Below are 25,361 nucleotides of genomic sequence, written 5' to 3'. Positions count from 1 at the left end.
AATCATATTTCCTAAAAATATGAATTTGTATAAAAATCCACAGTCTTCTAAAATCGATCGTACACGACAGTTTCCTCAAATTAAAAATTCGATTACGTCGTGTGGCATCACTTTCCACTAAAGTTTTATTCCTTCGACTTTCGAAAACTACAACGAGCTCATCCGAAACGGCATACCAGCTACACGGTGGAAAATTCAGAACAAATTCAGGGCAGGAAAGTTTCGATAAACAAGCTATCGATGGTATTCGTTCAGGAGCGAGAATCAGCTCGCAACTTTTACCAAGCGGTAGGTACTGTTACAAAACGGGAAACTCGAAACGGCAGAACAAGTAACAACCGCGCCGGCATGTAAACTTCGAATGCGTTTTATTTGGTATCCAGAAGCTAGTCGCGATAAGCATATTGGAAGAAAGTTCGCCTCATTTGCAGTTTGAACAACTGTAGATGGTTGCGGAGCTTCGTGGGGTTGATGCGGAGATAATGTGCAAAGAAATTTTCCGAAAAACGTTATAAGAACGTACGTAAATGTGTCGCTGATTTGTGGACAAGAACGTTCTGTTGCTTCGTTGTTGCATATTTCTCTTGTTTAGGCGGACGGTTACGTAAAAATTTTCGAAAGCCTAGAAAGTATGTAATTAAACGTACGTATTTAGTGTACGTAAAATTTACTTTCACGTTGGAATATTTTTATGACCATCCTGAATATGCTTTCGCGATAAATTTTTACTGCCAGTTACACTCTCCGCTATTATGAGAATTTATAATTGTCTGAAGGAAAATTTCGTTGCGAAAATAGAGATAAAGGAAGTTGAATAAATGCCACGATAATAAAATATTTATTGATGTTATTAATATTTTACTACTGGTGCCTTTATACTCTATGATCTTGTTTGAAAATTATTTTTACATATCTAGGAAATTTCGTTCGATGTTATTGGGTTGTTTGAAAAATTCCATAGCGAAATTCGAGAAAATATGAAAGCGGACATGTTTAGAATAATTCTTACAATCCCACAAAGTTCAAGATTCATTGTCCAATAGCGCCTGAAGCTCCTCGATAGTTTCAACAAATAAATCAGTTTCTTTACATATTGGACATAGATTCGAGAGTTTCTATCGCCAGGAAAAGCGTAAAATCTCTATTGCATTGCGACAAGCGATAGCTGAGTTCGATCGGTCAGATCGAACTTGGAAAACAGTTGTTAGTCGAGGCGAATTTACACTGACGTGAATTACCGAGAATTTTGGAAGGTTTCCGTCTGTGAGAATGGAATTAGGGCAATCAGGTTTCAAGCCACGACCTGAGAGAGAATCTGGTGTTCCGAAATTTTCAGAATTCGCCTTTCCCCGAAGGAAATGAGATGGAATGAACATTTTCCGGCAGAACGAACATCTAGTTTTGGGTTGAATAAGAAGTAGACTTCACAAAGCATGGTGAACTAGGCCAAAATACTGGTTCTACGAAAACCGAGTGTACCTTGCGACGTGAGAATTTTCTCAAATCGTCGTAGTTTCGGTAGAGCACATTTTTGGAGGTTTAAACGATTGTTTCTAAAATATAAATAAATAGTTAAAAGATCACTTCTTCATTTTACACCTTAGTCGGTAGTTTCGATGTTAACAGAAATAGAAATAAATTTCTCACGGGGTCCTTTCTTCGAGTTTGTCTTCTGTCGTAAAAATGTGTAGAAAATGGCGAAAAATAATAGAGAGAAAGGCGAAGAAAAGATCTCTGGTACGTTGGTCGGAGAAAACCTTTCGGTATGTTCGTTGAAAATATGAGAACGATTCTTTAAGAGAAAGACGGATGAGACAGGTATTTTTCATCGAACTTCTCGCGGTCTAAAAACTGCATCCATACTACCATTTCCGTTGAAATCGAACCGAATCGTGAAGAGGCACGGCAAAAAGACACGACTAAAAAAATTGGATCGATATCTGGAAATAAGTTTCAGAAAGCAGGCTGCGACAAAAGGAGGAGTGCAGGAAAGTTTTTCCACGCCGGAAACAAGGCCCTAATGCTTCAGTTCCGAACTGCCCCTCGAGCGGTTCATATCAGTTCGAGATATGACTCACAAACAGATTTCGTATCCGGGAAAGGAAATTGCATTATTTGCTGTGCTAACTAATAAAACTGATTATTTTATCTGGAAATTTGTGAAGCATTCTATCGTACACATCTTCTATTGTAATCATTTATCATTGCGTAACAGGCCAGCAGAGATGGAACAGTTCATATTGTAGTATATTGTTGAAGTGGAGTATTTACACAGAATACTTGCATAATGAACTCGCTGTAATTACGTCGCTTTAATGTTAGATTCGATATTAATATCTGAGCTCTTTTGCGTAATTCAATTAATATCGTTAGCGGATATTTACAAGTCACCAATCACTAAACGCTTTTGCATAATAGAAACAAATTTCATAATAAAACGGATAAAATTCCAGACTTATGATACACATTACAAACCACCTGACTGTTTTACTTGACACGAAATCGTTAATTCAGTTGTAGTGAATCTACAAAATTTCCACCAAAATGAAACCCTCCTGTATTAAACTTTTTATTATAAAATTTTTTTTAGATTTATTTTTGCAAGGGATGATAATGATATTCGCGCGTCACTTCCTAAATTTGAGGAAACAACAGATTGAAAATTCACTGTTCCATTGGTCTACCATATAAACAAGAATGTGGTGTAGAACAGTTGTAGTCTACTGGAAAGTGTATAAAGAGAAGATTTCATCTCTTTCGCTAAACCTTGTTTCAAGGGATCCCAGGCAAGACGTAAAAAGTGCAAGTCGAAGGACAGGGTAAAGCGTTTGAAAACACTTAAATTTCTCGGTTGCACATTTGCGAACTACAGCATTGGACTCACGTATCACAATTGTTTTGCTACGTAAAACTGCATTTATTGACTTTGAAGAAATTCAAGTAGTCGAAGTAGTATTCAGGTGTAGAATAGAAAGAATGTTTCTACGTTTGCACACGGAGAAATCAAACGAGCAGAATAAAAGAAAACGGCATGTTAGAAGAGAGAACGAATGCGTTCGGTTAAACGCGAACGAAAGAGGAACGAATTAGGTATCTCGTAAAATCGTAAACGGAGTGCCGCGACGATAAAGAAAAGATAAAATTGTTCGAAGAAATCGTGACACCACTAGCTTCGTTCTACTTAATTACAGTCGTATCCGTTACCTCTGAGCGTAAAAATCGATGAAATTAAATGTGTAAACGATTCAGTTGACGGTCCTTTTAACTTTGAAGAAAGCCTGGTAGCTGCGAAAATTCTTCAAACTGCAGAAGAACTGACGGGTCTGGGCGATGCAATTTTTGCACAAAATTTGCCAAAACTTTGTCACGCGTTGGAAATTAAAATTCAATGCAAATTCGCTGATTTGCATATTTGCACGGTCATTATCAATGCGATGGCCACAGGATACCTAAGCTCACTTAACGTTTCATCGCTAATTGGATAACCTTACAGAACAGTGACTTCTCATACACGCGCGGTAAACTTCTGCGGTTTGTTTTAAACTATCGATATCGTAAACTGCATCAAGACTATTAATTCTCGAATTATTCCATTCTTTTTCTTCTTTATGTTTTTTCTTTTTTTTAATAAACTTCTAAACGGAGTATTAATCCGGGATTACAAATACTTGGTATCGCCACGCAAACACGGTAACGATAATTACCGGAGGTCCAATGGCATGGAAAAACACCTGAAGGATCGATTGGTTCAGTTTTTTAATTTACCGGAGAGGAGATGAAGCGAGGTTGACAAAAAAGACTCATAAGCCGCTGCAAGGCAAAAGGAAAAAGTTTTAGATGAAGCGGATTCGAAGCTCTCGAACCATTCTACCGTTAATTCCATCTCCCCAGAACGACCGCCACGATCTCGGCTTTAACGATGTTTATAGAAGCGAAACTATGATTTTATAACGATTATGGAGTAGCATGAGGATACAGCGAGGCAGCGATGGTATAAGAAGGGAAATGGATAGACGAATGGCTAGACGAAAGCCGAGGATGGGATTCAAAACGACAAGGCGGAAAGAAGAGGGAATGTATCGAGCAGGAAAGAATACGAGAAAAAGATGGAAACGAGAAAGAGAGGGAGGAAAACAGAGATTCCATCCACCGCGCCCAGGTCGAGATGGTCGCTCATAAATATTCATACGGAATTCCTGAAGCCAGGAAAACATCCATTCCTGTAGGAGCGCACGTGTGCCCCTGTGCATTCGGCAATTTCGTGAACGACAAATGAAAAAAGAGCACCGGAGATCTGCGCCGGCATGATTCCAACCGGCGAAGAGAAACGAGGGAAATTACCATAGGCCAATTTCTGATCGGTTGCTACGTCGCCGGACCGAAAATGTGCCTGCCGGGTTACGTTTAACCGAGATTTAAGAGGAAACGCGCCACGCAAACGACCGATACTGCCACGAAGATAAGAGTTAACGGTTCGAAGGTGACGAAATCATGCCGGTTTCCATCAATAATGGTTTCTAACGTAATTCCCAAGTTAGGATTAATTAATAGACATGTTGTCGATTCGTGCTCGTAGGAAATTTCCGTGACTTCGAATTTTGAAGACTAACAATAAAATCCGTTGATCTTTAGTTTGCGTCTTAGATGAATTATCGTGATCATATCTATGAGTCTCAACTTTGTTATCCGAACTTTATTAACGTTACATGATATGAGACGAAAGCCTCGATCTCACGATTGAGGTGTTCGGTGCAATAAACTGAGAAATTCCACATTTTGAAAATTCCTTCGACGTATGTTTTTTCGACGTTGACACTGTGATAGGTGATGAATTTCTTTAATTACTTTTTACTTTCATCTTATCAAAAATAAGAACTGACGATCAACGGATTTAGGCGTCAACCAAACGTACGAAATCGAAATTTCTAAAACTAAGTTTCTCCACTGAAAGTCCCATCCACCTCCAAGAACGTTTCAACTCGAACCAGACAATGGAATCATTTTTTAACGTTTCCTTGTGCGAGCCTTGCATTCAATAGAACAGATCAAGCGGAACTATCGAACGAATTGCGTCAATCATAATCGATCTTTCCTTTTCACTTTAACTATTCGCAGAAACGCATAGGGAGCAGAATGTAAGCCACGTGCAACGCTTCGCAAGATAGCATTAAAGAATATACCTACGCAATAATCACCGTTCAATCATAACTGTTTCACACATTTATTACTGGAAGATGTACATATATCAATCTTATTGACGCTCTATCAAGAATTATTCAGGATATTTTTATTCGCAGCGGCGATAACGCTGTCTAACATTAAGCTTCCGAGAAGCGAAACCCGTGTGCAAGGCTATAAAGAGATTCAAGTTACGACAATCGAGCGGCATTCTTTTTATTTGGCAAACAACACGCGCAATGACGTGTCGTAAAATTTATCTTGCCATTTTAATGCCGAAGGAAGCCCCCGTTCGGGGAGGCCCGTGACAAATCGCGCATATACCGTTCTTTTCCAACTGTATTTCCACGAAAGAAAAATTCGCGCGCTCGGTGACCTGTAAAAATATACCGTGTTCTCTCGTGTTTGATTCCGCTCTTCTTGCCACTCTTCTTTTTCCCCGCCGTATAGACCGGAACTCTGTGCAACTATTTGCAAAAAGTAGAAAATCGATATCGAGGAAAATTTATCTTTTTTCAAAAGCATCATTTTCAGCGATCCGATATGAAAGTTTCGATTCCAAATACATTCTCCGACATTTCATTTCGCGGAATCTTTATCTCCTTTTTTCTCTTCTTTCGTCCAAACCGCTATCAATCTCTGCGTTTCGATCGCCATCCGCTGACGTACGCGGAATCGCGACAGGGAAAATCGAGTATAGCGATGCAGAAAGTAAACTAAACATTATATCTTTCGTATTTGCACACTAACGCGGAGTATATCGCGTTCTTTTGTTTGCAGTCCGCGAGAATTTCGATTCGGAATTTTCAGAAGAACTTCCCTATATCGCGAATCATACAAGGTGGTGGAAAAAGATCGGTCTGACACTTCCAGTCTGCCTCTTATCTTATTAAGTGTTTACGTGTAAAGCATCTTTTTAGATGCGTGAAAACACAAATCGTATTTGACTTGACGATTGTCTTTACATATCGAGGATATTCTTGCTCAGATTTCTCTTCAATTTATACTTTCTGAAAGTTGTTACCAACTATATAATTTACATTTCCAGAGTTACTCTACATTTTGTGTTCTTAACAAGGCTGAGAATTTCTATGTAAATTCATATTTCTATGAATACAACTACGGCACCTAGTAGATTTGTTTTACTCTCCAAATACAACACTATGATAGAAAGTTCACTATGGAGATTTTACATATTTTTGTATATTATCTATATTAAATTTGTCACAATGGGGGCAATGCTATTTGATCGTCGCTATAACAACGTGGAAAATATACTTTCCCTCCATTAAACATCTTTCCTATTATCTGTGGAAATTAGAAACCCTTAAACTCTGGTCTTTTTTTCGCGCTGTATATCCAATCTCGAGCGAGGATCGATCGGGGAGAGATTCACGATTTAGCCTGAGAAAGGAAGTCACGAGAAGAAGAAGAAAAAGCAGTAAAAACGATATTCAAATTGGTTGGTCGAAACAAATCTCCGAGATACATATATATTCAATAAGTTTCGCGTAACGAGTCATCCTCTTCTCGCTCATTTCGCCGCTATCGCGACTCGCTTCGATTTTTCCCCAAGTGTACCACGGACAACAATTTCTCCACCGGTGGGAATGTTAGCTTGGCATTGCGTTGAGAAATTTGCATGAAGAGACGCGCACGCCAGGCTACCTTTTGCATAAAGGGAAATTTATAATTGGCTGCGGGCCAACGTCTGCGACGCTTCGTTCGATCGCGTAACGCCGTTCCGAATTTTTATTTCAATCGACGTATTCCAACGCGACTCTTCCATTCGCAGGAGGATTCCACCGATTCGAAAAACCGTAACCGTGCGATCGTGCGGAAAATTTCGCGCCTCTCTCGTTAACGATTCTACGTTTACCGTCTATGAAACCGAATTCAACCTCGAACCAGTCTACTCGTTATAGACAGTGAGGTTCAAGATAAACTCGCCGATGTGACTGGATTATGATAAGATACGGATTTAAGCCGACTTACTAAGAGTTTAATGAGAGAAACGTGTCAGGGTAACGTCGATAAGAATCTCCGAATTTTAATGAAGCAATATGAAATTGCTATATTCGTACATTGAGATATTTACCTTCGACGTTACTCGATATTATCAAAGTATGTGCTTTCTAACAGGATATCAAGTGATATGTTTCATTTTTATGGAAGTTCGGATACCACGGTTATAACATGTTGAGTACAGTTCTTCAGAAACAGTTACAAATGACGGAAGATACGATATTTCGTTCCGAAAGGCTTAGCATGATGGATGTAATGGGAATTCATATTTCAATTCAGGTAATTTAGCTGCTGTGACTTGTGATGTCTAGCATGATCATGTACAAACGTAGGTTCATAACTATGATTAAGGAACGTCGCGTTTACATAGTATAAGCAAAGACACACGTAAATCATAGTATGCAAGGCGTGGCCGAATAACATGTCAAGCGGGTGGGAGATGTGGGAAAGAAATGTAGAGTAACATCTTTTCGTCCGACACTTAGTTTTCGAGAAAACTATGTTTGGAAATTTGTTTAGTATGCATGATATACACGGTATTAGTAGCTAGCATTTTTCTCTTAAACGATAAGTATGAAGAAAAAATGAAAGAAGAAAAAGACGAATGGTTCAAAGTGAACTATAAACTAACTCAAATTTCTTTTTACGGAAATAAAGCGCCTTATGAAAAAACTTCATTTCCGACTTACTTTCACATGTAAAATAACATCCTATTGATTATTATCTCATGGAATTAGCCGTGTTTAGGTACATATACGCGATAAATTTTCAAACTCGATTTTCTCGAAAACTAAGCCTCTGGTGAAAAAATGTTATCCTATATTTTCTTCTTGTCCTTTCACAGGAAATCGCCTCCCACCCGTTTGACATGTTATTCGGCTGCATCCTGTATATAAAGCTAAACAATCATGTCTAATTGTCAGATATTATATTAATTTCACGTAAAACAACTGAGTACTATAGGTGTTAAAAAAAAAAACAAACAAAAACTCGCTAGTTGTGCCGTGTTTGAAATTTCACACTGAAATTTTTCACACTGAACAGGAACGAAGCTTTCTTGTACTTTTTCGCTGGATGTTTGCCTCTCGGTGGAGAAACGCGAATCCCGCACGGTTATACGTCAGTTACAAGTCTGCTCTCAACACAAACACATGACTTGGAGAGGTCGACTGCTTTGACAATTAATAGCCAGGCAAGCCCGAAACACCTGGATCGTGCTAGTATATAAGTATCATAAATGTTGCCAACTCAGAAGCAAGCTTTCTGTATATCATGCGTTGTGGGAATGTTTTCACCGACCGCGTTATTTCAACAAGTTTATACCGTCGCGTGGAAACACGGCGAAGTTCGTGTCGTAACAAGGGAGTTACCAAGTATGACTTTAATAAAACAAAAGAAACTTCCACGCCGGTTGATTAATATTATTTGAGGGCCATGGAGAAAATGCCGCGTTGAGTCCAGAAATTTTGTTGATTCTCCGGTTTTTGTGTCACTTTAATACAACGATGTTGTACGGGATATAATTTAGCTTCACATCTGCTCAAACTTTGAAAAGGACGCGATGTATTTATCATCCCTCGTAAAAAGCTAGCGACGAGTATTATACGAGAAAATTAAAGAACAGATCGTAATCCAAAACTTGTGAATAAATACGAATTACTTATTAAAGATCTTCGCGTGTTCTATTTTAATAGGACAAAAAATGTGACACTGTTTCCCTGTAATCCTCGTTAAAAAAGAATCTCCATTATAGGTCGACGCATTGATGATGTGGAACAGAAACTTGTATAGAATATCGGTACCGCTTTCTAAAAATTCCAACACGCTACTACCACCAGATGGATCTGTCGATTAACAGAATTCGAAGCTTCCAAATAACCCGTTGGTAGCCACTGGCAATTCCTCGAAGGCTTATTTACAAGCATTCTCGGTATAATTGACAATAAAAATGGTCGAAACTATACCATCGTCGAAGAATTCGTCGGTAGGCCAGTTGTATCTAATCGACGAGGCATTCAGTCACAGAACCTGGTATCCTCGCCCTTAATTGGCCGTTTCTAGTTCCTTTCTCTATCTATATCCTTCTCGAATGACGACAATGTGCCTCGGTACGATAACGCGCGGCATGCACATCGATTTCCAGCGGCTCCTTCTCTGTCACCCATGAAACAAGCATTACCTGTGGAATATCACGTTTCGGATTGCGATCCAGTCGAGTCGCGCTAGACATTCGCGCAATTCGCAGATTTTACAGAAGAATTTCCAACTTATGTTCAAGGATCTTCCGCGCGAATATTTCTCCTCGGCGTACATGGGACGAAGACACAACGAAGAAAGACATTTTTCTAGAAATCGTATCGTAAAAATGAGACCTTTACATTCGCGTGTTGCGTACGTTTTTTCGGTGTAACGTGCTCGTGGAATATGTAACGACTTTTCGCAGGGTGAAGGAATTTTGTCATCGGAAGATTCAATTGGAAATTAACCTGATTGTCCAGGGACGTTTTGTATTTTTAGTAGCATATCCGTTAATCCACAAAGGATTTGTACAGGTTTCGTTATTGGTACATTATTAAAGCCATTATTCAATGAACGTCGCTGTCTAGCAACGTGAATGAATTTTCATGATGCCGCCTGCATTTATTTCGACCGGGGTGAAATTATAATTTCAATTTAATAATTCAGATACGAAACGTTCATAGATGTTAATAATATAATTAATTGCACGCTACTGAAACAACGGTGTTGTATCGATTGATTTTATCAGCTGAGGAACTTGAAGCTAAAATCTATGTCCGCAATAGGAGAACACTTTTTTCAATCAATGATGATTCGGAAGGGGATAATATCTGTATAAAAATGATATTTTTCCAACTGAAGTAGAACAAAAGTTTCGAAGCTAATTGTTAAGAAATGGAAAACTTTTCGTAGTTATATTCAAAATATAAATTGTAGAGAATAAATAATATTCGCGTGATTTTACCAATGTGTTTAATTTGGAATTAATCGATCGATTCTTATTCGAATGTTCCTTCCACAAATATATCCTGAACACATTCAGGTTTTTGCACATTCAACATGCTCGGAGAATCCTAACAGATGACGAGACACAGAGAATCGAAGGGCGCCAGGAAATCTGGATAAGTGCCACGGGAAAAAGGAGAGGGAATGAAAAAGAAAGTGAAGAAAAAAGAAAGTTGTTCATTCCTCACTCATTCACGCGATACTCTCGACAGAACCAAGCCGGTTCATTACTATTTCTGTCTCATTAACGACGCAAGCTATCGAGACAGGGAGGCGCGTCTCAGTGTCTACTCCTTTCGAAAATACGCGACTCATTAATTGCACCAGCTAACAACCGCCGCCACGCTCGTGGCCAGATAACGAAAAAATTGATCCACGTTATTAACTATCGGTTAAAAAATGGCGCAATTTCCTCCGAAGCCGACCTGCCTGCCGGCGCAAGAACGATATTTTATCGCAATTGCATCTAGATGTGATCATTAACCGTTTCCCAGTCGGAAACGAGCGAGCCCCCATACTCTTCTATCAAGATTTTACGATACGTGCTTTGTTTTTCCGATAGATCGTGATATTCATTTTTCATCCACCGTAGGCCACCATTTTTATTCGTCCATCTCGTATGAGTTCGATCGCCGTACTCTTACGTTTCTCTTCCTGTTCTGTTCTTCCTATTCGTCAAACCAAATTTAAATCGCGAAATATTCAAAGTAGAACAAAGAAAATTGTATCTATACATAGCGTAAAATAATGTTCCCGGGAAGCGTCTGTATGTTGGAGCTAACCTCAAGAACCGCTGTTCGGATTTTGACGCGATTTTCCCCATTTTTAAAGGGCGTTTCCCGAGCGGGCTTTAGTAGGCGCGTGAAAGATTAACCTATGACAAGAGGAAGGAAGAAAGTATGAAGCAGAGACAGTTTACGGATATTTGTAACGCAATAGCGATCTTCTTCGCTGTGATCGTGTTTTGTTTAGAATCGTCGCCACGATATAGTGAGGCAATATGAATCGCCCACTATGTCAGAAACTTCGTGACATCGCTGTCTGACGATCGGTGTTGTGCCACGAACTACAGAACATTTACCGAACCAGTAGAAGTTCACAAAATCGTATTATTAAAACCCTTTGTGGATTACTGCCGCATATACTCGTTCTGCGTTAACCATCAATCTGGCCGATGAACTCATATATGCGTTCGGCGAAAACAACTGATAAAGCAGAAACGCTCATATGTGCGTATGAGTCGTATCTGATATCGTATATACGCGTATCTGGCGCAACTCGGCCCCACGGTATACAAAGAGTTAAAAAAGATTGTAAAAGATTCCGGGCAAACACCGTGTATATCAGCTAATTAAATATAATAATCACACAGCAGTTGAAAATTCTTGCTTTCTGATTTCTAAAATTTCATATTTGTCATAAAAAATTGTGTTACAAACCAAAGTATTAATGCGAAAGGAATTCCCTTACGATCTCTTGCGTAAAAAATCGTGTTTTAATCAATGTACCCCCTGAGAGATTTATAACTTGCGAAGTTTCTGCAGCTTAGTTCAGAAAGACAAACACCCTAATCAGAAGATTTCTTATCACTGACAGGACCAGGGGACAGTTAAATCCAGGAGTTGCTTTATTAAAAAGGGAAGAAGGGTGACTCGATACGAAGCCATCCTCAGGGAATTACGTCGTTCTCTTTTATTGTATCCCGAAACGTTCTTCCCTGAACGTGCTGCCATGTTGCGGCCATGATAATTAATTTTTTTTCTTCCGTGGAAAATCTCTCGAAGAATTGCATGTAAAAACGTGCGAATATCACATTTCTATATAGAATGCCAAATTGTATAATTTTTTGTACTAAGGGAAAAGTAAAGATCGCAGTTGACATAGAATAAATTGAAAAAGTAATTATAAATCAGAGAGTTAATTGATCTAGAGATTGAAACATTGACAGGTGTGCAACGAACTTCGCAGCAAGATTTCTTGTCGCATGGTGTATTAAAAACTGGAGGCCGCCCCTGGAAAAACTGGAAGTTTAGGGATGATGTGCCGTGGACGACAAATGGTCATAATGAACGTCCTAATGAATATGCACAATGAACAGACCCTCGTTAGGACACGTGCAGTACTTACTTGGCCAACTAAAGCGCGTTAGTTGTGGCTTTTGCCAGACCCGCTACGGTCTGTTCACCTTTTTAAAGATTATTAATGGTGTTGTAGCAGCAGGCTTTGGGAACCTTTACACTGGAGTCTGGCTAATCACAGCGGCTTTTTAATTGAGAGGGTGTGGTGCACCATGGAGCGACTAACGCGTTACTGAATGTTAACTTTGCCCCCGACGAGTGTCGTTTGATATTGTTACGATGATAAAGTGATCCGCGAGTTAACCGCGTGTGCGGAACTTTGAATGAAAAATGATGGAATACGAACACGATCCTAAAGCTTTGATGGTACAATGGAACTTCGATCGCCAGGACATCGGTCGATAGAATGATTGATTATCTGAATATCGATTAACGGACAACTTAAAGGTGGTCCCTTGTAAGATAAACCGGGAAACAATAGAAATTGAAAGAAATTATAATTTTCAATAAGACGACGATTAACTACGTACACAGGCTGATGGAGATATACGAATACTTATCATAGAATACGAACACAGTTCTAACGTCTTGGTAGTAAATATGTTTCACTGGACGCGCCGCAATTTACTCGTATCGCGAGCGCGATCTTTATTCTATGTTTAGAACTACCGTATAACGAATAATCGACCAATCGGAATTAATAATAACAACCTACGGAGGATCGCATTCTCGTTCCATAATTTTCAACGTATCTGCGAAATAAAGGAATTCGCTTAATAAATTCCATAAACCATACAACGCAACATCGTCCATGCGCTGGTATCGAGGCGATAAGACGGAATAAGCGTGGCCAACTAGTAGCCAGTCTTTCTCTCTCTCCTCGAGCGCTAGTAAATTTCCGCGGGAATCGCCGTGATAAATCAAGCCGGAGTAAATCACACGAAAGATTCCAGAAGGAAAGAAAGCACGGTAGGAAGAAGAGGTGCTCTCTCGTCTCGTTACAATCTCGATTTTCTCGAGACGGTGGCCGTTAGAAAATAACGAGGTAACTACAGGTTAACGGTGTTATCGCATGACGAGGTTTATGGGGTCCCATCGCCGACAAGAGAGCCCCATGGCGCGAGTATATCACGGTCCGTGCAGTTATGTTTCAACGGGGGTATATTCCAGTGGCTCGCCATAGGGAGGGACAGAGTGGAGGATGCCAGTGGATATTAATTGGCTTCCGATCTACATCGAGACCACCATCGAGAGGCACCCCTCGAAACAGGTGCCCGCGAGGCGTCACAACCCACGCGATGCATACATTAGTGTGAGTTTAGGTGAGTCTCTCGGTCTGGCCAAGTACGCCAGCAATTTATCGCGGAAACGTAATAATCCGATCGAGTACGAGCGAACAAACTCCCTTCGGGCATCGATTAATCAAGAATCTTCGAGACAATCGGGGCGTCGATATATCCGCTATCGATAGGTGCCGATTTTCGATCACCCTCTTCGGTTAGCGGAACTTGCAATTTTCTTTGCAATACACTCGGGTGTTTCTTGATTGTTTTTGACAGCATGTAATCGAACCTTATGCGTAATATAGAATGTTGTTTTTAAATTACAGGGATTTGTAGTGACTACAAATCCACATGTTCGATTTACAAATTGACATTTTCTACAGACGTAATGGTAAAACATTACAGCGTGATAGCAGTGTGTACCATATAATATTTATAAAAGTTGTTAACAAGAAAGCTCAAAACCGTACAAAATGTGACACTCGCAAATACTCGCACATTAATATTCATGTACGTCACTCGTTTAATCGCGACAGATCGAACAATGATTAAACATGATGGAATTAAAAGCAACACAATGAAACGATCAACGAGCGGGCACTGGGTGAAACACGAAAAATGGTAGAAAAATCAGGAGCCGATTATCGGTCGCGTTAACGCAAATCCTATGACGTGCCTCGTAATCTCCGATACCCTGATGTTTATTAACGAAACTTATTTATTATGATCGTGTAACGGCATTCTTGACGAGCCGCATAAACGATATCCAAACCAATCGATGCGCGGAAAAACGGATCGCAAGTAGTACCGTAAATTTCAGCGTGCGTGAGAAGCGGATACGTGTAAAAGAAGAGACAAACTCTATCACGTTCAACGAATCGATACTCAACATGCACCGCTCGCGCTTCTCGATACACGATCTGTAGCGATCTGTATGTATCGATACGTGAACGCCGTATACGCGTGCCAACCATCCAAACAGGTTCGCGTATGATTAATATATGCGTCAGCAGGTACAAATAGCAGTCTTTACGTGCTACCGTGTGCAAGTTTGAAGCCGTGCAAGCGCCGCGTGGCTTGTATGCAGGAGAATGTAAAATGGAATCCGCAAAAATTAAAGGATTATCCGGGATTACGCGCGACAACAGCGTCGCAACCACACCGGCCCCGCCGATCATTGGCCCGTTGCAGTTTAATTTCAACGCGTCCCAAGCTCCGGAAAACCGATTTGTGTCCTTTATTTTCTGCCGAGCCACGAACGAACGTTAGATCGATTACCAGGGTGTGCGAAAAGGGAAGCACCACCACGCCGCGTCACGAGCTACCCCCTTAAGCTTTTCACTGGTAATTACGTTAATAACTTCAACGGCCGCAAAATTTATGGACGCGGTCGAAGGATAGATCTCTCTCTCTCTCTCTCTCTCTCTCCCTCTCCTTCGTGTTTTACTGTTCCTCGCGAGAAAGTGAAAAGATCGAGGGTGGGTGGTACTAATTCGAGCAGGACGGTGTCTTAACGAAGCCATTCGCGGTGATATTAATTCGTCCGGCCATATTTAATTGGACGGTCTGCGCGAATTCCTCCAATTTGTCACGATTTATTAACGATTTTCCAATTCGCCCGGGGAAAATAAAACGATTCCAGTTCAGAGCTCGTCTGAGTTACTCGGATGTTGTAATTGTTGTTTCCGCTCTCGTTCCTTTCGAACGTTTTAATAGATCCCCGGTTTATAATCCTTTAGCCTAACTCTCGTTCTACGGAATATTAATGATAGACACACCACTCTGAAGCCTTAGCCGAGAAACTTTGCTAAGGTGGACAATAATTACTGTGAACAATTATATTCCTCTCGTATTAAATACCTTGGGAGAATTATTTACAAGCACAAGAAAAGGCTTTCTTCGAATCTGAGTTTGTATCTGCTGTCGTCTGACAAACCGCAACTGCTTATTATGTTAGAGAATATAATAAGCTGCATACAAATCTCGTTTCTGGCAAGACTTTGAAAGATCTCAATGTTATTTTACTCGATCCTCTCTTTCTCTGTCTTTTCGTTCCTCTACGCGACGCTGGACCAAGACAGTTAAGGTTTATACTGTCTTCGAAGGCGGGATTATTTTATTCTATGCTGATTACATTCTGCCGTTTGATTGTGATTTTATGAAGAAAACGAGCAATCGACCGTGTTATTTGTTCCCTGGCTTTTCCCTGGATATTCTTTCTTACGAAAGAAACGATTGTGTCTAGGAGTTGAATAACTCTGGGTAAAGTTGCTATGTCCGATATCATTGGATAATAAAAAGGCCTTGGGCAAGTTGCCGTGAAAAGTAATACGGTGACAAATAAGATACGTAGAGGCGGAAAACTCATTGTACATTTACGAACGTAAGGTGCCGAAGAAATTGTCAAAGAGGAGAATAAACCAATGATTGGCCGAGATATTAAATAGAGGATGATTTTTTGTTGAGAAACTTCGCAGACTGTTAGAGTATTGATGTAATTTTGTTACGTAATTTGTACATGTAACTTTTGTATAAAGTATGAACGAGCACTTTCGTTTCTATTCTCGATATTTTCCATCGATCCACTGATATGTTGTTAACAGTTTTCAACAGCGTAACTGGACCGAAATATCGCTCATCTTTAAGTGTGTTTTAATATTTAAATGCCTGGTTTTAATCACGATACTCGACTCCCTTAGCGATCGATATTTCGTTCGAAAAAGATTCCATTCAGAATTCATGATTACTGCTCTATGTGTGGGATAAAAATGTCTCTCAAGCTCTCGAATTAAACACGTTTTTATTTCAAGGCTTCTAGATACGGATAATACGAAGATAAAATGTAGAGCCTGTTAACTGTTAAATACAATAAAAACATAATTAATACCGTTGTTTACATAGAATAAAGAATCATAGTTCTCGAAAATGTCTCTATGTACACTAAATAAAACAAACAAAAATATTATATATCTTTGACAAATTTGTGAAGTACATACGTATTTAAATGTGATTTTTCTACGACATAAAGACAGTGGAGAACTGTCTGTTGCACGTAGAAACTCAAATTTCTCAAAAAGTGGAGATACGATATTCCCGGAGTAAGCCTATATTTTTCCTGATGGATATAACAGCAGCGGATGGCAAGAAACGAGAGATGTATCTAAGCCATGGTAAGTCGTTGACTATCGCGATTTTGGTATTTTCCACGAAGCATCCGTCGTTAGTACGCAGAACGGTGGCTCGTCTATGAGGATAATGGGGGAAGCGAAGTTCCACGGTGCGAAGGATCGCGACAAAGATGAAGGGCGTTGGGGTTTAAAGGAAAGCTTGACTGCCGAACGACTAATAAGATTACCTTCCGCCTAATCATTCTCGCTACCGTGAACGCCATCCAACGTTCTCACTCTCTCTCTCTTTCTCTCTCTGTATCTTCCTATTCCTCCACCTCCGCCGCCATGCTTGTATTCACGACGGATAATTTTCCGAGGCGACACCTAATTATCGGGGAATTCTGTGGCAACCGTGTCTACAGGCTTCCGCGTAAACGCACGTTTTGGAGACAGACAGACGGATAAGTGGAAGGATAAACGGACGGATTAACTGCAAGCTCGTGCCACGATGGAAACTTTTGTACAGTCAGCTAAGTAGATGGAGCTTTCCACCGCGAACACAAGTTCCGCGGCAACGTACGAGGATGATGGTTATGGTTCACGGATAGAGAAAGTAGACAGTGTTGCGTCGGGGATCAATTTTCCGTGAAATTCCTTTTCCTTGGAAGCGAATCGTTTACACTGGAAGTTTCGACGTTTCAAAATACCTTATCTTTCGATCACGATCTTATTATTTCTTTGCTTTCGTTTATTTAGCAGATACGTGTTACAGGCGAAATTTTGATTCCAATTAGAACAACTTTGTGTAGCAGGTAAATCAACAGTTTGTTCAAACTACACCTTTAAAAATAATCAAGATTTTATTAGTTTTTGTCTGTAGCTGGCTTTCCTACTAGTTTCCTATTAGGCTATTCCTATTAGAAATATTACATATAAATAGTTATACCTAGTAGAAAAGTTTTGCTCGAAAAAAAGGTTCAGGCTTCTGAAGTTTTGAATTAATTTCACCAAAACGGCAATTTCCTTTTTGCTCGAAGCGAATGTATTCTACGTTCGCGGTATTTTTTGAACTTGGTATAAAAATTTAACGATGTATCAAAGAAAATTTGATTATTATTTATATTCAATTTATAACGAAGTCTATAGTTAGATGTAAGTATTACGCCTATATTGTACTGTTATACCACTATAAAGAAAATTAGAAAAATCTTGAAAACTGTTCAAAACGATTACAGACGTATATGCATACAGTTACTCAAATGATCCGTAACTTACTATTAGAAGAGAAGAATTTCCTACTTTCAGATTTCGAGCTCTACTCACAGCACATATACATGTACCTCATTAGTAGTCTGTGGAGGATATTTGACCGTTAGCAATTCTTAAAAACTGTATGTATAGGAAACATGCATATGTACCGTTAGTGGCGAAAGGGTTATACGACCTGGCTATTCATCCATCGTTACACACACGAATTCCATAGACATTCACGTTGCTGCGTTCGCTATAACTATTCTTATTAAATTCCGACATTGAGACGAGTTTTACGGTATCTTATCTATAGATGATAGTTTTCTACAGCTGTTCATGGTACAATAGATAAATCTGTTCGTCATCCTGGAAAGTTTCAAAAGATCGAAAATCTCCGTCAGCTATTTATAACACACACTGTATTCCACGTTAAGTACTACGATGATTGGATTTGAACGAAGAATACTTTGTCTCTATAAAGAAATTTGGCTAATAAATACGCCGAGTAGACTGTCAATTTTCTTAATTAAGATAGCATTGCTTAACTTCTAAAATTTGTAAGAATTTTTATATAACAGAATTAATTTTTTGGCGAGGAACAGAATTTATAGTACGGCTATGTGCAAACTCTTTGTACGCTGTGTTATGAAATTTTAAAGCTATATCTACCCTATATTACGAAACTTTGAATTAATTGAACGCAGGAAGCGGTAACTTTAGTTTTGCACGAAATATAGTGGAAAAGTATATTCGGTAGTTTTTATATAATAGAAAAATTATGTTTCCAGTAACAGTACTTCGAGCTTCTGTATAATGAAATTTTGAATTAATTGAACAATAAGGAACGGCAGTCCCGTTTTTGTTTGAAGCAAGAAAAATATACTCTACGTTCGTAACATTCTTCAAAGTTGAGATATTCAGGAAGAAGCCTTTGGGAAATTGATGAAAGTGATTTCCAGGAGCATAGGTCGATATCCATTTCCTTTGGCAGAGGAGAGGGAGAGATAAAGTAGAAGGACATAAAAAACCAGCATCTTAGTCGGGAAGCAAAGACACGATGGTAGAGAAGCAGAGAAATAGCAGGCCGTTAGGGTAACGATAAGTAATATCCCCGAAAAAAGTTCCAGACGGCAGAGTAGAATTTCTAAATTCGATATCCACGATCAACTTTCATCTTTGACAGTTTTATCAAACGCGAATTTTATTAAATCGTTCGCTGGCCAACGAGAGAGAGGAAGAGAGAGAAAGAGAGAGAGAGAGAGCAGCCTATCACGTTGCATGACGTATACACTGAAGAAGAACTTGCTAAACCGTTAAGAAGAGGAAGATTGTGGCGCAAATTTTATATACGGCCAGATTCCCGTATATTCGAGAGCGTACTTGTGTCTACTCGAGGGCACACTCACACGTGGAAATCCATTTTTCATTACCCCACGTGTATCGTGTGACACATGATCAAGGTCCTTGGCGTTCACACGCCATGTGACGAGATTCGCTGGAAAATTCGTTGACTGTAAGCGAGAAAATCGTGATAATATCTATAAACGGGGTAAAGCGTGTATGAAGGCAATTTACAGTTCTCTTACGCTGTAGATTGGAGTTTAAAAACAGAAAACGTCTAACTGCGAGTTTCATATCTTCGTGTAGTGCATTTAACCATTAAATTGCGCAAGATTTTAAAGTATCTGTAAAATCTATTAAACAGCAGAATATATCCGACTGCTTATACTTTTGTATATACAAAAAAATGGATATTTTTGGCAATAAATTGAATTACATTAAATTAAATAAAATAGAAATTGGCTGTTTCACGTGCAACAACTCGATATAGTAATTCGAATTATCGTGTCATTGGTAAAACTCGCCTTGCGCTACTGAGCGTTACCATTTCTTTCGAGTGAAAAGCGTTAATCGACGCGACGCTGTCGCCTAATTGCGCAATTAATCAAACACGACTTCACTCGATCAATTTTATCGAAAGTGTAACAGAACTTTCCCGTTTTCCTATAGCTGGTTTCTATCGTACGTTGCAATGAGGAGAAACCAAGCTGGGTGTTGTGAGCCAACCTGGCGAGACCAGTGCACGATCTTCAGATCGATACTCGATTGGACGCTTACCTTGTAGATCTCATCTACGAGTCTAGTGAGTTCTTCGGTTTCCATGTTATACCCCTTCGATGTCTGAAAGCTGCACTTTAAACCGACTTCACGAGATGCTCATATTTTTCCGTCCTTCCGAAACCGGATCTCACGTAGCCGCTCCACTTTCGCGCAGTCGATCGTTCGGGATCGGAAATCGATAAATTTCCTCCTAATTCGTCTCTGTTCGTTGGCCGGACCTGCAACCAAAAAAAAAAGAAAAAAGAGAGGGTGAGGTTCGTTTAACGATGCATACTGCCTTGGGCGTTTATTGGCTATCCCACCTAGTTGAAACTCGACAACGACGCACTTTGCTCGAACGATAAGAGCTTTTAATTCGTTGTTACTCGAGTTACGCTTTTGTAATCGATAAGAGCGATAGTTTCGCGCTAGTTTCCATATTGAATTCTAATATAGTAGAACCTTCGTTACACGGACACTAGCCAAACGATTTAGTATTCATACAATGTCCTGCTATGTAAACGTTCTATTGTTAGAAGAGTCTATTTACTTCCTTAGCCTGGAATGAATTTGAAATTACGTGTGTAACGGGTTTAAGCCAGTTATATTAGAGAAGCTGCACAATGTTCTCTCCGATAAACAAACGTATGGAAGTAAATTATTTGTTTCTTGAGAATCGAGTAATGATCGTATACCAGTAGAACGAAATTGATAAATTGACAAAAATTGGAACCATTCGTTTTCATTTCCGAGAGGCTGGTGTCCTCTAATTTCGTAAGACGAGATGTTAAACAGTTATTTCCGCGATTACGTGGCGTCATTATGACAGCCGAAACAATGCGACCGAGCGTTGTAAAATTTGAATAACTCCGTACAGGTCCGTGCATTATGCAAATTTGTAAAATCTGTAAATTATAACGTAGAAAGAGGAGACGGTGGCGATTCGAGGAGATACTTTGTATTCAAATTAATATAAGGAGGCTTAACAAAGTCGAAACAGTTGCCAAGCATGCTAATGTATCATGCTGATACAGCGCTAAGTGAATTTAACTGCTATTCGTCGGGGGAGGTTCGTACGGGCAACGAAATTGCACGAATTATCTCTGGAACGGTACAGTCAGGCCTGGTGCAATAATTCACAAGTAACCGGCGCATTTAGAATAACAATTTACAAAATCTTCAGTGGCAAATTCAACGATACTTTTATGTTAATGTTCACGCATTAAAATTCCTATCGCGCGATCCGAAGGACTTACAGCATCTCGTCCTGCGTGCTTAATGAAACAGAATGCCAAGAACGCTTATTCTCTGGCAAATTCTTTTTTTCTTATAGAAACAAACTACGCTCAACTTCGCTTCTTAATAGAAAACTCCTTTCTTTCCTTTAACGATTGTGTTTACCGTGAAGTGTTTAGGTAGGTAATTAACGTCGTTGCTCGATGTTTTCACACGTTGCTTTGGTTCTTTTAATACTAGAAGAAAAAATATTCGTCTATGATTATTTTTCAATACTTGGTAACAGGGTTTTCTTACAAAGATAATTTATCAACTAATTGTAGATTCGTGATACAAAAATAGTATAATTGTATACTATTGTATACTTGTATAATTTTATAAGTTACAAGTCAAGTGAGTAGTATCATTAATGTATCTTACCATTGTGACTGGTTGCTGTGATAAATTTTGCAGGATAATAAATTTTGAAATTTGATTTTCAAATTAAATTGGAAACTTTACCAATTTACTTTATCAATGTATTTATCACTACTAATTTGTGGCTCGTCTTGTATCGCATATCGTAACCTGAAACTCATGACTTCTAAAACTTCGCCAATAACATTAATTCAATTACGCGATAGGGTGCAAGAATTCATATCTCAAAGTTGAAATAAAACTATCTCTTTGCACTCAGTTCTCAAATGGAACACCTCTAACGAGCAATTAACTACCAAGACGTCGCGAGCAAATTTCTCCATGCGAACTGCTACACATTAACGCGATTCTCATGGAAAAAAGACTACGCGGTTCTAGTAACTAGATTGCGAATATTCAGGCATTTATGGGATATTTAAAGATGCAAAAATGCGCAGAATGCGCGCAATATGCAGAAATGTATAAGATATCAAAATTATAATACTTGTTATAACATTTAGCAGATGAAACAAATTTTTATTTAGATTCTATTTCTATCATTGCACTCATAAAGATATGAATTTACATACAGACTGGCAGTTTACCTGTTGGAGTAATTACTTCTAGGAAAACTCTACGTCTTTTTCTTTTGTATAGCCGTAACCTGGACACCGCCGTTGCGAAGAACATAGAATTTAGTGAAGCAAAAAAATTAAGAAAAGAAGAGGTTCATATTATTGTGTACTCGAATATAAATGTTGTTTTGGGTAACAAGATCTACAAACAAAAGAGCTACAAGTAGATTTTTATTGATGTTTCCTGTAACTTTCAGCTAGAGTTACACACCAAGGTTGATTTTTTGGCAATGTCCTTTACTATAAATCTATCATATTCTATTGGAATATGACACTGCTACAGTGAGGCTCTGGATCAGCTATACCTGTACTTATACTTATACTTGCTTCAATATATATTTCTATTACAAATTCATCTACGCGTTCCTCTATCAGATAACCTCGACGCTACCAATAACTAGACTACGAACGTTTATTCGTTTCTTTGAAAATTAAAGTTCAAATGTCAACAAAATATACATAACATGCCTAAATGCATAAAATATCTAAAGTAGAGTACTTGTTATAATATTTAGTAGATGAAATAAATTTTCATTTTGATTTTACTTCTTCAGTTATGTCCATAAAAGTTTGAATTTGCGTAAATGTCCACAGTCTACTAATAATCGTTCCGCGTAACTAAGGACGGACACTTGCACTTGAATCGCGCGAGCCAGTGGCCGCAGAAATCTGGAAACTTTTCCATTCAAGATAGCAGGGAAGGGAACATGGGTGCGCATGCACAGTTGTACATGGGCTCCTTGATCCATCAGCGGTTCGCATTACTCATAGGTGGAAGGAGAGGTCACGTTTTCCAGGGTACTTTCATTCCGCAAGGACACCCAGTATATACATGTGTGTTTGCCGTAAACGCGTAGAGGGAGAGCAGGCCGGAAAAAGCGGCATAACTTGGCCGTTTTATTTCTCGAACGTGTGCTTAGCGTGTGTCCACATAGCCACGCTTAAGGTGTCACGGATCGACGATCGAGAGTTTTCTCGCTTGGTTTTCAACCTGATTCGAGAGCAGTTCCACATCGAGAAATCGTGAAAGCACACGGCCCCAATTGTACGGCAATGATGATGAAAATTTATCGATCTCTTCCCCATTTTTCTTTATCTTCTCTTCTCCTTTCTTTCGCCAATCGTGTGTTTGCTTTTCTCCAGAAAGCGAACTTGAATAGGATTTTCTTCTTACATTTTGACTGCACCAAAAATTCTAACGAATAGGCTGCAACTTTGTATCTTTATAAATATAATTGAAGAATAATTTCAGTATAAGATCGATGATCGTGATGATCTAGATCGAAGCGTTAAAAATATGTACGAAAATAGCTCGATTTTGGATCTTTCGTAACTATTTCGATTCTAAGACAAGAGACCTCCTTTCTCTTTTATTCTATAATAATCTTTCGACATTTTACGCCGCAGTAAAGAAGTTAACCGCCCTATTGCAATATATTGGAGAAGTATTCTCCGAAAGCAACTATGCCACGGTTCATTTTTCACGTCAACGTCGCGATACTGATAAGGAATGGTTCGATTAGTTAAAAAGCTCGGCTTAGTAGGACACGAAAGTCTGAAGGAAACATATCGTAGTCAGCTGTTGCTAGTCGCAGCATTATAGATTTGAGGTTGTTAGATTAATCTCTCCTGGGATTAAGATATTAAAAGCCAATCCTTCTTAGTACTTTTTTTCTCGACATTGTTTCTTCGTTATGTCGCGTTAACCCCTTTATCTAGTTTTCCTTTATCACGGAATATAATCGAGTTAATTTATTTAATGTAATTAACTTGAATCGACGGCTGAAGTATAGAAATTATATTAAACAATCCAAAATGAAAGTTATATGAAAGCCCACACGATATAGAAAAACAAGACTTTGTCCATTTTCCTTTGTAAAATAAATCCCCAAAAATCCACCATAGGAAATCTATAAAATTTCTGTGACAAATTATAAATTGGTCGATTTGATCACTCTGCTTGGTTTTGTTCTATAAAAGAGCTTATACTATAAAACAGAATGGAAAGAGGCATCGGTATTAATGCTTGTACATGTGTTTCTGTAAAATCTCATTGTTCTTCAAAAAAGAGGAACGAAGGATCACTGTTACTACCTGATTACGATCGCAACAGGCAAACTCAATCGTCCTGTTTGAAAATATCGCAATTGCACGACTGCCATGGTCACAAAGTGAATTTTGCAGTAACTTTCCAAACGTAGCGATACCCTCTAAAAGCTTTCAAGTGAATTAAATTCTCTCGAAACGTTTACGATAAAATGTTTCCCTTTAATCTCTCTAATCACATGTGCTAGGCTGGTTCCACGCATGCTACAAAACTTTGGGAATTTCATTCGATACACTCGTTGCCCTGGTGTTTTTCTCATACCAGACACTCGGTAAACTTGATATATTTCATTCAACACGCTTGTTCCTCCAAAAAGGAAACTCCCTTCTCTGTTGTAACTTCTGTATTACTATCAAAAAAGCGAAACATGCCTTTACAACTTTATTATAATAACTCATTATAATAATTATGTTTACTGTTTGTATATCATACCTATTGTTCGTATATTAAACAGAGTCATAAGACTGATAAAATAATACAACATAATTTGGTAGTTATATAAGACAGCTCTCTAGATTTCGTTGCTATCAAGGAAGGAAAGAAAGACAAACTGTAAAGATTTACTATCCAGCAATGAATCTCTCCTGTTTTATAGTCAGCCCGTGCCATAAATCCACCAGCATTGTTCTCCACATTTAAATGTAGATCCGTACGGAACGGAAATTGAAGATATAAGCGGATACAGAATAGAATCGAAGAAATTGAAGAAGTTTTCAAGCGAGGGAGACGAGTTTGCTTATCGATTAACCAAGATACAAGAAAGTCACGCGCCACGGGAAGAAAATCGAACGAGTAGATATCCTCTTGGAAACCACTCTAACAGTCAAAGATTTTCAGTCAAACTTTACCGCAACTTTTTTACTCAGATGCACGTGCTCGCTATACTGTGTTATAGATAAGTGTATCTTTTCCAAACCTAACTATCGAATAATATAACG

At 38.9% G+C, this 25,361-nt stretch overlaps 1 protein-coding gene across 1 annotated transcript in view; it reads right to left on the bottom strand.

Annotated features, from left to right (window-relative positions):
- LOC117217255 overlaps positions 1–25,361 on the bottom strand; it is a 162,866-nt gene that overhangs the window by 126,266 nt on the left and 11,239 nt on the right. The window contains exon 2 of the mRNA XM_033464728.1: positions 20,068–20,288. Coding sequence (XP_033320619.1) covers positions 20,068–20,112 — 45 coding nt within the window. The 5' untranslated portion in view covers positions 20,113–20,288. The remainder of the gene's footprint in view (positions 1–20,067; positions 20,289–25,361) is intronic.

This window comes from Bombus bifarius, unplaced genomic scaffold, assembly GCF_011952205.1.
Source record: "Bombus bifarius isolate JDL3187 unplaced genomic scaffold, Bbif_JDL3187 scf7180000007975, whole genome shotgun sequence".
Classification (NCBI taxonomy): Eukaryota; Metazoa; Arthropoda; class Insecta; order Hymenoptera; family Apidae; genus Bombus; species Bombus bifarius.
This window is presented reverse-complemented; position numbering and strand designations above follow the sequence as displayed.